This window comes from Ovis canadensis, chromosome 8 (assembly GCF_042477335.2).
Source record: "Ovis canadensis isolate MfBH-ARS-UI-01 breed Bighorn chromosome 8, ARS-UI_OviCan_v2, whole genome shotgun sequence".
NCBI lineage: Eukaryota > Metazoa > Chordata > Mammalia > Artiodactyla > Bovidae > Ovis > Ovis canadensis.
This window is the reverse complement of record NC_091252.1, coordinates 12,494,749-12,510,007: the sequence shown is the minus strand read 5'-3', so window position 1 is coordinate 12,510,007 and position 15,259 is coordinate 12,494,749. Positions and strand designations below refer to the sequence as shown.

Genomic DNA, 15,259 nt, shown 5'->3' with positions numbered 1-15,259 from the left:
ATGACCCAAGCCTTATATACCAGCTTTAGTTAAAGGCAAAAGAAAGATGTTGAGCCACTTATGAAAGGTTACCAGGAAACCACAGGAAACAAGGAAAGCATAGTAAATACAGATTTAAGTCACTGCCTTCTGCGTCGGTTAAGAGTTTCTAGAGATTTTAGAGTTAATAGTTTTCTTCCTGGTATAGCCAGGGAGACACCCTTACAAATGGAGGCTTTCTTTATAAATATAAATATGTCTTAGGAAAGGTCATTTCCATCCAGGTTTCAGAGCTTCACAGGTCCCTGTTGTTTCTTAAAAAATAATGAGCTTAAAGTATGCCAAAGAGGTATTTTTTGGGGTGGTATATCATGCTCCCCTTCAAAACTATTTGTCACATCTTTTAATTTTTTTTGGCTTGGAACTTAAGTCAGCCCACTCTGCCTGCAAACAAGCTGTGATGAAATACAGTAGGTCTGTTCTGAAGTGCTCTGGCTTCCGTTACAAAGTGCATCTATTCTTTGTTCACCAAGGAAGCACAAAGGATGCTCTAAAATTTTAGGACCTAATCACTGAACGAAGCAGAAAACATAGCGCTAGTGTTAAGGACCACTTCTCCGGTTTATAGTCTTCAAAATTAGGGTGCTATAGAAAGTTCACACACACACACAAAAGGGTCCATTTTGTCGTAAGGGTTCAGTTCAAAAAAGGAGCATGAATGCAGATTTCAAGATTTGTTAGAAGAATTAAGTGTTCGCTATCTAAAAGGAAACATCACACTGTGTGTTTATTTTTCTATTATAAGCCTGGCATTTTGAAAAGCTTTTCTTGGTTTCTTAACTATGGTTGGGTTCATAAAGGAAATTTACTTCCAGAAAAGAAGTCTCTGTATTTTATCTGGAATGGGTAATGAAAACCTTGCTGCTTAGCTGTTCAAGGGAAGAACTATTTATACTGTGACTCTTAAATAAACCCATGCACTAAGCTCCTGTATTTAAGGATTTAGGCAATTTTGTAGTACAGCCCCCAGGATATCAGAGGGCTCTTCCCTGAACTTAAATTAGAGGCCTTGCCTTTGAGTTCAGTGTGTTTGTTTGTAATGTGTCTGTTAATCAAGTTCTTTTGCTTAGAGACTGCATAAACATTCAAAATAGAATGACTCAAGTGAGTTCCCCATGGACAAATTAATTGCTGTTTTGTTTTTTTCTTTATTTTACCTCAACGTATTTTTAAAAATCTTGATTTTGAAGTTGGTCTTTTCCTCCCAATTCTTTGTACTTTTATTACTGTAAAATGACTGACATTAAAAAAGAACAACAACACCCAATTTTGAAAAAGAGTTCATGGAAAAGTAGAATTCCATATCACGAAAAACGGTCCTGCCCTTTTCCCTTGGCATTTCCCTTTTTCTCTCTTCACTTCAAGTCCCCTCCCCCGACTCTACGTGGATTTTTCTGCACACTGTGACTTCTAACTTGTTCTTGGCAGGGTTTGAGGTTTGTATTTTCTGATAGATAATTTAGAATCACTTAAAAAAGGAAACTTTTTATGTTACAAAAACTTGAGATTCACAGAATTCTTGCAAAGATAATACTGGGGGATCCCATAGACCTCATACCCAGTTTCCTCTCTAATTAAAACCTCATGTTAAAAAAAAAAAAAAACACCTCATGTTAGTATGGTACATTTGTTATAATTAATGAACAAATAGTGATGCATTACTATTGACTAAAGTCCATGTTTTATTCATATTTCCTCAAATCTCCCCTAATGTCTTTTTTCCGTTTCAGGATCCCATCCAGATGCCACATTACGTCATTTAGTTGTCATGTGTCCTTAGCTTCCTCTTGGCGGTGACAATTATTCAGATTTTCCTTGTTTTCGATGACCTGAATAGTTTTAAAGATCACGGGTCAGGCATTTTGAAGAGTGTTTCTCATTGGGACAGGTCTGATGTTTTTCTCATTATTAGCCTTGGGTCATGTTTTGGGGAAGGGCGACCACACAGGTAAAGTGCCATTGTTATCCCAGCCTATCAAAGATACATACCATCAGCGAGAACTAGCACTGCTTGATGTTGGTCCCTGTTACTCAGCTTCGGATGTTTGTGACGTTCGAATCACATTTTCATTTTCCCCTGAAGATTGGTCAAAGTATTTTCCTGAAGTTTCTAATGATGCGATCATTAAAGCTATAAGGAAGCTGACTCGGGATGGATCTCCTGGTTCTTCTTTCTTTTCTTTCTTTCTTTCTTTCTTGTAAAGCTGCTATTCATTTCTAAGCACTTAGGCAAAAATCATGACAGTGGTGGTAAAGACATCTTCTCTTCTCTCATGTGCTGTAGGTGGGAATGCGATCCCGAAACCAGGGCGGTGAAAGTTCATCCAACGGGCATGTCTCCTGCCCCAAGACCTCCACGATCAGCAATGCTGCTGATAAAAGTCTCTCAGAAGATACGAAAAAGAAGAACAAATCCAACAGAAAGGAGGAGGATGTCATGGCTTCAGGAACTGTCAAACGACACCTAAAACCATCTGGAGAAAGTGAACGGAAAAGTAAGAAATCCTTGGAGTTGTCCAAGGAAGACCTCATCCAGCTGCTCAGTATAATGGAAGGAGAGCTACAGGTAGAGTCAAATTTTCTCAGTTGCTGTGTCTTTAGTTTGAAGCTGTAACATAAGAGACCGTGAACCTGTCTCCCTCCCTGGGTTGTGAACTTCGTGGGGAAGTGAATGTTTTTTCTTGTTCATTCCTAAGCCCCTAGTGCCTGGTGCAAGTTTCACTGAATACATTCTTGTTGAATGAATGGATAAATGGATAGAGCTGATTTCATTGTCAAGCTTCTCTAGAAGCAGAAAATTTTTTCATGACACTTTTTTTGAGCTTTTTAGTTTGTAAGGGGGTATAGGTGAGTAACAATGTTGTGACGCTTTCAGGTGGACAGTGAAGGGACTCAGCCATAATGTGTCCATTCTCCCCCAGACTCCTGTCCCATCCAGGCTGCTACGTAACATTTAGCAAAGTTCCATGTGCTATACAGTAGGTCCTTATCAGTTATTCATTTTAAATACAGCAGTGTGTACACAACCACCCTAAGCTCCCTAATTACATGACGTCTTTTTGGTAATAATTTATTAACAGCACTTAGTAGTAGGTAATCAGTGAGGTTATCTAATTTAGGGCCACTGGCTATGATTGCAAACCGAGGAGAAGTCATGATTCTTGCTTTTAAGTTATTTTTACTTATTTATGGCTGCTCTGGGTCTTTGTTGCTGAGCGCAGGCTTTTCCCTACTTGCATCTCCACTTTCGGCGGGTGGGCTCCTCGTCGCAGTGGCTCTCGGGCTCTAGGGTGAGCAGGCTTCAGAAGTTGTGGCATACCGGCTTCGTTGTTCTGAGGCATGTGGAATCTTCCTGGACCAGGAATTGAACCTGTGTCCCCTGCACTGGCAAGTGGATTCTTAACCACTACACCACCAGGGAAGTCCAAAGTCATGACTCTTAGAAGGCAGAGCTAAGATCAATTGTTACTTTTGCTTTTTTCCAGGAGGTAGGGTAAAAGAGAGATAAAGAGACAGAGGGAAGAAGAGAGGGAGAGAGAAAGAGAAGGAAACTTCATTTAAAGCAGTCTTACACTTTTCTCATTTGGGGGGTGACTTTCAGCTTTAATTTTCTACAGTGTCGTAGGAGTTGAGATGCACTCAAGTAAGCAGAACATAGTGCTGTAAAAACTTAATCCTTCCACAAAGCATTTTCAAGTCTATTATCTCTCTCATTTGACCTCAGTAAAAATGTGGGTGTCATTATCTATAATTTATAATGAGGAAACAGGCCTAGAAGGGTTAATGGGTTGGCCAGATGTCATCTTAGGCCTTCTGATGCTTGATCCTGGGCATTTAACACTGTCCATCCTCCCACCTTCTGTGGCTGCCAGGTCCCCCATTAAGAGAATGTTTTTAAGCACTCAAAAGGGAGCTGGGATTCTCCTGAGTTTCTGAACGCTGGAAAATTATATTTCTGGAAGTGGGAAAACAATAACTTTATTTTTTTTTTTTTGAGGAGAGGATGACTTGAAAGTGAGGTTGCTGTTTTCCTTCTTGTTTTTGTTAGGTTCTTAGCTTGCCTAAGCCTCAAGGGGAACAATAAACAATTGAATGAGATGAAGCCTTTGCTTGGTGCCGTTAGTATCAGACATATTATTTGCAACCTACCCTAAACCAGGGGATCTGATCTGTTCCTGTTCTAATCTGTGTGTGCCCTCAGATAAGGAAATCCCTGGGGTAAAGAGAAATGGAAAACATGCAAAACTCAAATTAAAAACAATCGAGCATGCTTGAGCTTACCATTTATGGGCTGAGAAAAATCACCTTTGCATTTCAAAGCAAAAGATGAAATTTTCCAGAGCACCACCATTACTAAAAATAGCTTCACCACTGCCAGAAATGTGGTTATTTTCAGCCTATTAATGTTTATTGTGTCAGGAGACAGAATATATTAGTCCAAATTTTTAGGCTGCCTCCAGAATACAGCTATTGACCTGAGCGGGAGGCACAACAGTAATCTAAGAAATCACTACAAAGGAATGTCATCAGTTTATTTCTTCCAGACCTGTTGGCTTATGTGAAGCTTATGGTTTTTCTAGACTCTAATAATTTCTGTAGAAGGCTGTTATATCATGGTAGACTGTGGACTGTATTTAAGATTCATGTGGCTTTTATGTTGGTGGTATTGCCAGATATAGTTCTAGAGCCTAGGTATGCAAAATAAAAGTCCACACACCTGGGACAAAGAAATTAGTCAGAAGGCTACAAAGAAATGCATTTTGCTCTCCTTTAACCTTTGTGAATACAGGGTACCCTACCTTACACAAGATGTATTCCTGAGCAGCAATAAATGAGGACAGAGTGTAAGATATCTGTAGGAGAGGCAGTGGAGGAAAAGAGAAATGAACCTGATATTGTAAGGAATGCCATGGTGAATTCATTTGCAAAGCAAGTAATCCATCCCCCATGTGCATTTCTATGCACACACATGCAAACATAAGGACATGCACTTTTAAATGTAGATTTCACAGTACTAGACTTGTTAAAAATGACAGTGTTCCTTTATTTAGAGCTCCTGTCACAGGAGAGTGAGTGTGTGTTGTGGCTGAGAGTGGGAGGCAGTCGGCATCAGCAAATGTGAGTGGGCTGGTGGAAATGTGACAGCTACATACCAGGTTTGCCACACTAGAGACAAGGGGGCAAAAAGGTCTGTCTGAGAAAAGATCTGTTGCTGAGGAGAGAGGCAGAGAGTTTAGGGACCCACAGCTCAGGCCTGCATGCTCTGCCGCTTGATGAGTATTTTATGAGCTTTTTGCGAGTTGTCTCCCAGAGCTTCAAAGGCTATCTATCACCCTCCCTTTATGGAGCAGCTGTGAAATGACTCAAACACCTTCCTCTGCAGGTGGTGGTCCAAGATTCTGTAAAGTATAAGGGCTGACAAGCAGCTGTGAGGTGTCTACCCACCTCCTTTATGTTACAAATGTGAAACTGACACTCAGATGAGTTAGGTGACTTGCCCAAGGTCACACGGCAATTTAGTTACCATTTACTCCAAGTCTAGCTTCCCTTTCTCAGTCCAGTGTCCCTCCTTTAATATTCTTTTCTAATCAGGGGACGTGCAAGTGGGGTATCCAGGGCCTCCGTATTTATTCTTCAGTCTCCAGGATTTCTTTCAAGTAGACTCACTGAGAGGTGCAGGTGTGATGCCTGGGTCAGGAAGATCCCCTGGAGGAAGGCATAGAAACCCACTCCAGTGTTCTTGCCTGGAGAGTCCCATGGACAGAGGAGCCTGGTGGGCTATAGTCCATGGGGTCGCCAAGAGCTGGACACGACTAAAGCGACTTCGCCTACTGCCTGTGGCAGGTGTACCTTGGAAGTGACTTGCAGGCAAAGGAGGAGATGCAGTTTCACTCATACGCTTCATGCCAGTTTTCTCTTTCTCAAACTTCTTTGTGATCTCTCTCATTCTCTTCATCTCTGCAGCCAGGGTTCTGAACGCTACAGACAATTTTCTGTGTTTTCTGGTATCAGCGCTCCGTGGCCTTTGGAATCTGTTGTATGTAATCTGTGGGAATCTGTTGAATCAACCTATAGACAGTTCAGTTCAGTTCAGTCGCTCAGTCGTGTCCGACTCTTTGCAACCCCATGAATCGCAACACGCCAGGCCTCCCTGTTCATCACCATCTCCCGGAGTTCACTCAGACTCACGTCCATTGAGTCCGTGATGCCATCCAGCCATCTCATCCTCGGTCGTCCCCTTCTCCTCCTGCCCCCAATCTTTCCCAGCATCAGAGTTTTTTCCAATGAGTCAACTCTTCGCATGAGGTGGCCAAAGTACTGGAGCTTCAGCTTTAGCATCATTCTTTCCACAGAAATCCCAGGGCTGATCTCCTTCAGAATGGACTAGTTGGATCTCCTTGCAGTCCAAGGGACTCTCAAGAGTCTTCTCCAACACCACAGTTCAAAAGCATCAATTCTTCGGCGCTCAGCCTTCTTCACAGTCCAACTCTCACATCCATACATGACCACAGGAAAAACCATGCCTTGACTAGATGGACCTTAGTCGGCAAAGTAATGTCTCTGCTTTTGAATATGCTATCTAGGTTGGTCATAACTTTTCTTCCAAGGAGTAAGCGTCTTTAAATTTCATGGCTGCAGTCACCATCTGCAGTGATTCTGGAGCCCCCCAAAATAAAGTCTGACACTGTTTCCACTGTTTCCCCTTATTGTTAGCGCTGGCTTTTTGCAAAATTTGCAAACTTGCTGGGTTTTCCTTGTTGTTGTTGCTGTTTGTTTGCTTGCTTTTTGCCAGTAAGGAGGTGTCCAGGGAACTCATGAAGTTCAGTCTAAAGGTGTACATTAGAAATGGAGTTGCCCCTCACAGGGATTTTTGCATTTTAGGGAGTCTTGTCTGGAACTGGTGATGTCATGCCCCTGGTCGTCAACAGGGACAGCCTTCCAGACTTTTCAAGCCACACCTTAGCAGATGCAAGCTTGTCATTTCAGCACAATGTCAGACGGCATTGCCTGCATAGAAGCAGCCGGAATAGTTTCCATGATTCCACTTCTGTTCTCGACTGCTTCCAGTAATGTATACTCTCTAATAAATTGAAACATTTTTACTCTCTGGGTGAAAAACTGGTTACATATTTCCCAGACTAAACTGAAAATAATGAAATAGTACTCCCAGGCCATCATTTGGGCATCATGATTAATTTCCCCTTGTATTTGTCCAAAAATAGCACTTTTAAGAAGCCAGTCAATTTGGCTGAACTAAAAACAACCAAAGTTCAAAGGAAATGGTACTCACATCAAAAAGCCATAATACAGAATACTTGGCAGAAGGATATTCTTGTAGGATAATTCAAAAACAGAATACTAATTATTTTTCTTGATGCAAAAAATAGCTAGCTTTTTTATACAGTAACTTCCTTTGACATAACCACTCAAATACCGTTAGAAAAACAAAACTCAAATCGGGTTTCATCATTTTTTTTCCCTCTTGTCTATGTAGGTAGTTCTCTTCTACCTGTGTATAAGGAGGCCCAGAGAATAGGCTTATTAGATACTGTAACTCGACAAGGCACCCCTGAAACAGTGCACCTCAGATTGGGATTTAAACCCATGTCCTGGGACTCAGACCTGGGCAAAACACTGCGTGGGACTCCAACCCACCATCATTTCATTGGGATCACTCACCTGCTGTCTGGACTTACTGAGGCTCAGGTGCTTTGTGTCTCAGCATAGAAGGAAGTCAGCAAGAGGCAAAGTGATAGAAAAGATATAGATTTATTAATATAGGTTCCTTGTAAGAGACACAAGTGGGCAGGTTGGGGAGCTCTGCCCTGAGGATTAAGTGGGCTACAGTTTCATAGTCAAAGGAAGTGGGGAGGGGGCGGGGGGGAAGACCACTTTCTTCAAGGAGTGAAGCTTCTAGATACGAAGGAGGAGCTAGGGGTGTATCAGGCAGGAGAGAGTCTGACCCTACGAGGTCACACTAGGATTTTCGTTGTTGTTCGGTCACCTGGTTGTGTCTGACTCCTCGTGGCCCCATGGGCTGCAGTACTCCAGGCTTCCCTGGCCCTCACCATCTCCCAAGTTTGCCCAAGTTCATGTCCGTTGAGTTGGTGATGCCATCCAACCATCTCGTCCTCTGTTGTCCTCTTCTCTTTCTGCCTTCAATCTTTCCCAGCATCAAGATCTTCTCCAATGAGCTGGCTGTTTGCATCAGGTGGTCAAAGTACTGGAGCTTCAGCTTCAGGCTCAGTCCTCCCAATGAGTACTCAAGGTTAATTTCCCTTAAGATTGACCAGTGTGATCTCCTGGCTGTTGAAGGGACTCTCAAGAGTCTTTTCTAGTACCACAGTTTGAAAACAGCAATTCTTCAGCATTCTGCCTTCTTTATGGTCCAGCTCTCACATCCGTACATGACAGCTGGAAAGGCCATACCCTTGACTATACAGGCCTTTGTCGGCAAAGTGATGTCTTTACTTTTTAACGCACTGTCCAGGTTTGTCACAGCTTTCCGGCCAAGAAGCAGTTGTCTTCAAATATCACGGCTGCGGTCACCATCCACAGTGATTTTAGAGCCCAAGGAAGGAGACTTGTCTCTGCTTCCTCCTTTTCCCTTTCTATTTGGGATCTCTTGATGGCAAATACACTGGATGACATAATCTTATTTTTTTTAACACTGAGTTTTAAGCTGGCTTTTTCATTCTGCTCCTTCCCCCTCATTAAGAGGCTCTTCAGTTCTTCTTTACTTTCTGCCATTAGAGTGGTATCATTTGTATTCAAATCAGTAGAAGGGTGGTGACATTTTTCTTCCATCTAATGGCCTGGGGCATATCTCATACTTTTATTTTTGGCTTTATAGTTAAGCAAGCCTGTTTCATTCCATGACATTCCAACAGTTTCCTTGAGTGGTCATTAACTTCTAGTGGTCTTCCAAGTTTCCTAGGTTTCCCTCTCTATCCATAGTCCCCTCCTGGGACTTCTGTAGCTAACCGCATAATAACTACCATTGTTGTTCAGTTGCTCAGTCATGTCTGATTCTTTACAACCCCATGGACTGCAGCATGCCAGGCCTCCCTGTCCTTCACCAATTCCTGGAGCTTGATCAAACTCATGTCCATTGAGTGGGTGATACCATCTAACCATCACATCATCTGTTGCCCCTTCTCCTCCTGTCTTCAGTCTTTCCCAGCATCAAGGTCTTTTTTCAAAGAGTCGGCTCTTTATATCAGATGGCTAAGTATTGGAGCTTCAGCTTCAATATCATTCCTTCCAATGAACATTCAGGACTGAATTCCTTTAGGATTGACTGTTTGGATCACCTTAAAGTCCAAGGGACTCTCAAGAGTCTTCTCCAACACCACAGCTCAAAACCATCAATACCATATTCAATCCCTATCACCACCATTCCCCTGGGCTTTGGTGTTCGCCAGGCTGAGTCAGAGGCAATCACCACACACTGAGAAATCTTCCTTCATTTGGATGCCTGGCAGAAGAAGTTGTTGTATTTCCAAGGTAATTTATGAAATAGATAATATGCTGTGGACTGTTAGAAGTTTCCTCTATTCTCTCCTTTGGGGGTTCCAGCCATTTTCTTTACTGTTTACTCTCTCTCTGTTTTTTAACCTCTCTACTACCTTCTAAGGGACCTACTACCTACTACTACCTGTGTCCACTCTTTTTCTCACCAACAGAGTTGATTCATTCTTAATGAAAGTGAAGTCACTCAGTCATGTCCAATTCTTTGCGACCCCAGGGACTGTAGCCTGCCAGTCTCCTTCATCCATGGGATTTTCCAGGCAAGAGTACTGGAGGGGGTTGCCATTTCCTTCTCCAGGGGATCTTCCTGACCCAGGGATCAAACCCAGGTCTCCCAAAGTGCAGGCAGATGCTTTACCGTCTGAGCCACCAGGGAAGCCATTCATTCTTTAATTAACTAATTTAAAATTGATTGATCTCGCAATATTTAAGAAACATTGCCCTACTGGAAGCCTGAAAAATGCAAAAGTGAGTAATAATAAAACTCATAGCTAAAATTTGATGAGTTCCTGCTATGCGCCAAGCAGGGTTTTGGCATGACTTTTCCTCATGGCAGTCATGAGGAAAGAGCTCATGATCTGGTAGGACCAATGAGAATGTATAGGAATAAGTATTTTTTTAGGGTAGCTGCAATGCAAATTGCTGTTGTCGTTGTTCAGTCACTAAGTCGTCCCTGACTCTTTGCAGTCTTATGGAAGGCAGCACGCCAGGCTTCCCTGTCTTTCATCGTCTCCTGGCGTTTGCTCAGATTCACGTCCATGGAGTTGGTAATACGATCTAACTATCTCTTCCCCTGCTGCAAAGCATATTAGGGAGTACAAACACGGGAAAGATTGTGAAAATCCCAGGAGATGACTTAAGAAAAGCTTCACTGAAGAATTAGATCTCCAAGAATTGTAGGTCTTGGACAGGCACAGAGGAGAACAGGAGCTAACTCGGCAGAATCAGACAGACAGCAGGGGGACAAGTATGGGGCCTGTTCACGGTGAATGGTCTCCCTAATTAGACAGCAGGTGGACAAGTATGGGGCCTGTTCACGGTGAATGGTCTCCCCTCCATGGAGAAGTATTCAGTGGAGGTAAAACTACAGCTCTATTTGGAGACCACAAATAAGGCATCTGAAAAACAACAGTCAGAAGGTGGGAGGGTCCCAGAGGAGTGGAGGATGCAGAAGCAAAGGAGCCAAGATTGTCAAGGAGAGGAGAGAAACTGTGTCGTCAGATCATCAGAGAATTTCAGCTGGATGCGACTGAAAGGTGTTTGCTGGGTGTGTGGGTCTGGAGGTCATTGGGAACATTTGCCGGAGAAGTTTCACTGAGTATAAGTCTATTGTCAGTGGTTTGAGAAGTGAAGGGAAGTAAAGCAATAGAGTAACATGTTCTAATGAAAATCCATGATTTTTTTTTTTGTCTTGAAGAGTTAATCAGATCTTTTTTTTGGACCCAGCCAAATAAGCCAAATTTCCCTTCTCTTTTGCACTGTAGTAAATCATTTGTCTGGCACAGAGTATGCCGTTAGTACATTTGTTGGCCTCCTGCTTTGAAATCACCATGTTGCTTTGCTCTGCTTCTGGGCTTTAAGTGAAACGTGGGAGTATTAAAAAGTAAAAGGCTGAAACAGTGTGACTTGAATGGAAAGTCCTGCAGGGAAATGTTTGGTGCTTGACCTTATTAGCATTGCCTCTGAGCTGCAGCTTACTCCCTGTCTGTGTGCGTGTGTGCGTGTGTGCCAAGCAGCTTCAGTCGTGTCCGACTGTAGCCCGCCAGACTCCTCTGTCCATGGGATTCTCTAGGCAAGAATACTGGAGTGGGTTGCCATGCCCTCCCACAGGGGATCTTCCCGACCCAAGGATCAGAACCCACGTCTCTTGCATCTCCTGCATTGGCAGATGGGTTCTTTACCACTAGCGCCACCTGGGAACCCCCCTGTCTGTGTACTCCCCACTTTCTGGGCTGTTGTGGTGGCTACAGTCAGCCAATGCAGATATTATTTGGAAAACCTTAGGTAATGAAGGAGGAGAAAGATAGAATGGTAGCTAGAAGGAAACTCAAGTGAAGGGAGTATTTTGAATGATGAAACAGACTTTACTGTGTTTTATGGGTTAAAGGGTTATGGGACCAAAAAGGAGCAGGGTCAAAGATACAGCAAACAGCAAGGATTTTTGATGAACCAAAGTCTTAAAGGAGGCAGGAGGGAGGGAATTAAAAGTGGTTTGGAGGCTGACTTTGGGATTTGCCCTTGAAAATTAGGGTGAGACTTCCTCTTCTGTGACAGAGAGAAGGAAGAATGGGTGGGGATAAATACACCATTTGTAGAGGAAGGGTGGACAACTGAGGGAGATATGCCCAAAGCCTCAGTTTTCACAGCAAGGAAAAGACAAAGTGATATGCTACTGAAAGCAACGAGACCGGGGCCAAGCCATGGTCTTAAGGATTATGATGTACAGCAGCATTGCTACCCAGGGGAATGTTAGAGGAAGGAGATTATGGACAAACAGGAACACTAATGACTGGAGCTGAGGACTCAGCCAGCAGAAAGACCGGGTGTGTGCAGTGGACTAGATGCCCGCGTGTACGGGGGCGCTATAGCTTATAGCTCTGGATCTGGGGTTGAAGTCGTCTCAGTGGATGTAGTAGAGAGACAGAAGTGAAAGGAAGTGGCATGTGTTGGCGAGACAGCATCCAGCAAGAAAGTGACGTTGGGAAGAGTAAGTATGTCCATGGGAAGATGGGCCAGAGAAGGCTGGAAAGATGAAGCTGAGCTATTCACACTTAAATTTTCTGTGTGGTGTGGGTTTTACTAATGTACAGTCTTGGGTGCGGTCCTGGGAGTGGAAGTGAAGGCAATTGGAATGAATGAGGTCAAGGAATGGTAAAGTTAGGATATTGTCTAAAGTCATGAGTGTTGAAACCTCCTAGGATGATGGTGGGATTTGGAGTGGAGAGCTAGTCTGTTCCATTTAGGAAGTATCAGGGCTGGGGAGCAGAAGGTCAGCAGATAATTGCTGCCAGCCTATTTTCTGTAAAGCGCTTCTCTGATCGTGTCATGCAGGTGCTTAGGAACTTACAAGAGATCTCTAGACCCTACCAGATTGAAATCTAAATTGATCAGACTGGTCTGTAAAAATCTATTTATTAGCAGGCTTCCCCTTAACCATGAAAGCTTATCTTTCATGTTCCTTAACTTGACCCTACCTATCAAATCAGGCAGTCTCCAATTGTCCCCCAGCCCTGACCTAGACACTCACATGAACAATCTCAAATACTGTTACCATCCCAGTGTTTTTCCCCGGGCTTCTCTATATTTCTCCACCTTAAGACCACTTACAGAACAGATACTGAAGATCTTTAGGAAAACTGAGGACATGTATTTGTTCTTGTTCTATCCTACACTTCCCTCATGTACTAGTCAATATTTCTGTTTTTCCTTTTTTAGTTAAAGATTTTTTATAGCAGTTTGGGGATCACAGTAAAATTGAGAGGAAGGTACAGTGATTTTCATATATGCCGCCCCACCCCACATGCATATCCTCCCATATTATCAACATCCCCCAGTACGGTTGGACATGTTACACTTGATAAATCTACATGGACACATCATAACCACCCAAGGCCTGTAGTTTACCTTACGGCTCACTTTTGGTGTGTACATTGGTTTGGAAAATGTATGATGATATGTGGGCCTCCCAGGTGATGCTAGTGGTAAAGAACCTTCCTGCCAATGCAGGAGATACAGAGATGTGGGTTTGGTCCCTGGGTTGGGAAGATCCCCTGGAGGAGGGCATGACTACCCACTCCAGTATCTTTGCCTGGAGAATCCTATGGACAGAGGAACCTGGCAGTCTGTAGTCCATGGGGTCACAAGGAGTCAAACACAACAGAAATGACTTAGTATGCATGATATTACATATCTACTGTTATTAGAACCTTACAGAATATTTTCTCTGCTCTAAAAATCCTCTGTGCTCCATGTATTCATCTCTCCCCCCACCTTACACAAATTTCTTTTCGTTCCCATCACATACAGATTTCCCACGTGTTTTATGTACTTATTTATATCTGTTGCCTGAAACAGCTTGAGAGAAGGGGTTCTGTCTTCTGCTTCTTTTCTGAGCGTCATTGCACCTAGAAAAGGGCTGCATATCATTGTTTATCTACTGTTAACTAATGATCATTCTCAGAAGATCCTAATATTTGTAAGGCCTATGAGACAGTCATAAGATTATTCTTTTAATGTCTGCAAAAGACTTTGAACTATATAAAGTGTGCATTCTTAGTATACACAGTGTTACTGATTTAATAGTAATGGTCCCAAATGTTTATGATATTCCTACTACAATACTATGGTTCTACCTTTCTGTCATCTTTAACAAGAGATGTCATAACTCCACTGGGGATGCTAATAGTCAGTTCAGATGGAATTACCAAGAGCACCCAAGCACGATAGGCTTATCCTACGAGAGTGCCACTTATCATTTCTTTCTTTAGAGATGGCTTTTCTTTTCCTGAGTTCCATTTGTTACATGGTAGGACTTCCCAAAGAATCTCTGTGCTTCTGAAGAATGAGGTTTTTAGTTCCTCTGCTGGCTTTTGAAATTGATGACTCACCTGTACTTAATATGCTCCATCTTTAGAATCTGGGGCTGAGGTCACTCTGAGAAAGGCTGCCCAGTGAAATCTCACACCATCAAAATGGTCAGCATGCTGAGAATGGTATGTCTTTGCTAAGTTTAGGAGGCAGCAAAGAGACAGGTTGCTCTCTGATTAAAATCAGGACCAGGTCTGATCTTTGTTGAATGTGATGGTTCAGAATCTCATGTATCCAGTAGTATTGTTAGTATTTTGGCAAAGAGCTTTGGCCACTGATTTTCACTGTTAGGCAGAATATTTTTAGTGCTCCTGTTAGAATCAGAAATTTGCATTCTCTGCAGTGAGAATATGATACTCATTGATGCTATAGGGGAGAAGGGTGATTTTATGAGAAATGTAAAAAAAAATTAATGAAGAAAATGCCCTGTAAAACAAATCTTTTATTATTTATGACACTCTGGACATTGGGAAATACTATACAGGAATAGTATGTGAAAGACACAGAATTCTCCTATAAATGACTATAGCCTGTATTTTTTTCAGTGAAACTGACCTCATTTGTAAACAAACTACATCTTAATATCCAACTCCCCTATGTAAATATTTCTCAATTATTTGGAGTATGTTCTGCTTTTCAGTGAAATCAGAGTTTGTATAGATCACTGTAGTGAGAAAAAATGCACTGAATGGAGTAAGATTTGGGGCATAATAGATGTGTGATTCCAGGAAAGATGTCAGTTAGAATACTGACAGGTTCAGGGGAGAGATGAGGTCTAGACCTGTGGTGTCCCAAAGAGCTTTTTATGAAGAAGTGAAGTCGCTCAGTCATGTCCGACTCTTTGTGACCCCATGGACTGTAGCCTACCGGGCTCCTCCCTCCATGGGATTCTCCAGGCAAGAGTACTGGAGTGGGTTGCCATTTCGAAAAAGGAAATGTTTTAAATCTATTCTGTCCTATATGGTAGCCACTAGCCATATTTGAAATATGGCTAAGATGGCTGAAGAACAGAAATTTAAACTTTATTTAATATAATTAGTTTAAATAGCCACATGTAATGGCTACATCACGGAAATGGGGCAAAAAACAGGGCCCTCACCTG

The 15,259-nt window shown here is 42.6% G+C and overlaps 1 protein-coding gene across 5 annotated transcripts in view; it reads left to right on the top strand.

The window, feature by feature from the left end:
- Positions 1-15,259, top strand: part of FILIP1 (filamin A interacting protein 1) — a 249,339-nt gene that overhangs the window by 131,685 nt on the left and 102,395 nt on the right. For all 5 annotated transcript variants that reach the window (XM_069598025.1, XM_069598022.1, XM_069598024.1 and 2 more), the window contains exon 2: positions 2,324-2,605. In XM_069598025.1, the coding sequence (XP_069454126.1) occupies positions 2,330-2,605 (276 nt within the window). In that variant the 5' untranslated portion in view covers positions 2,324-2,329. The remainder of the gene's footprint in view (positions 1-2,323; positions 2,606-15,259) is intronic.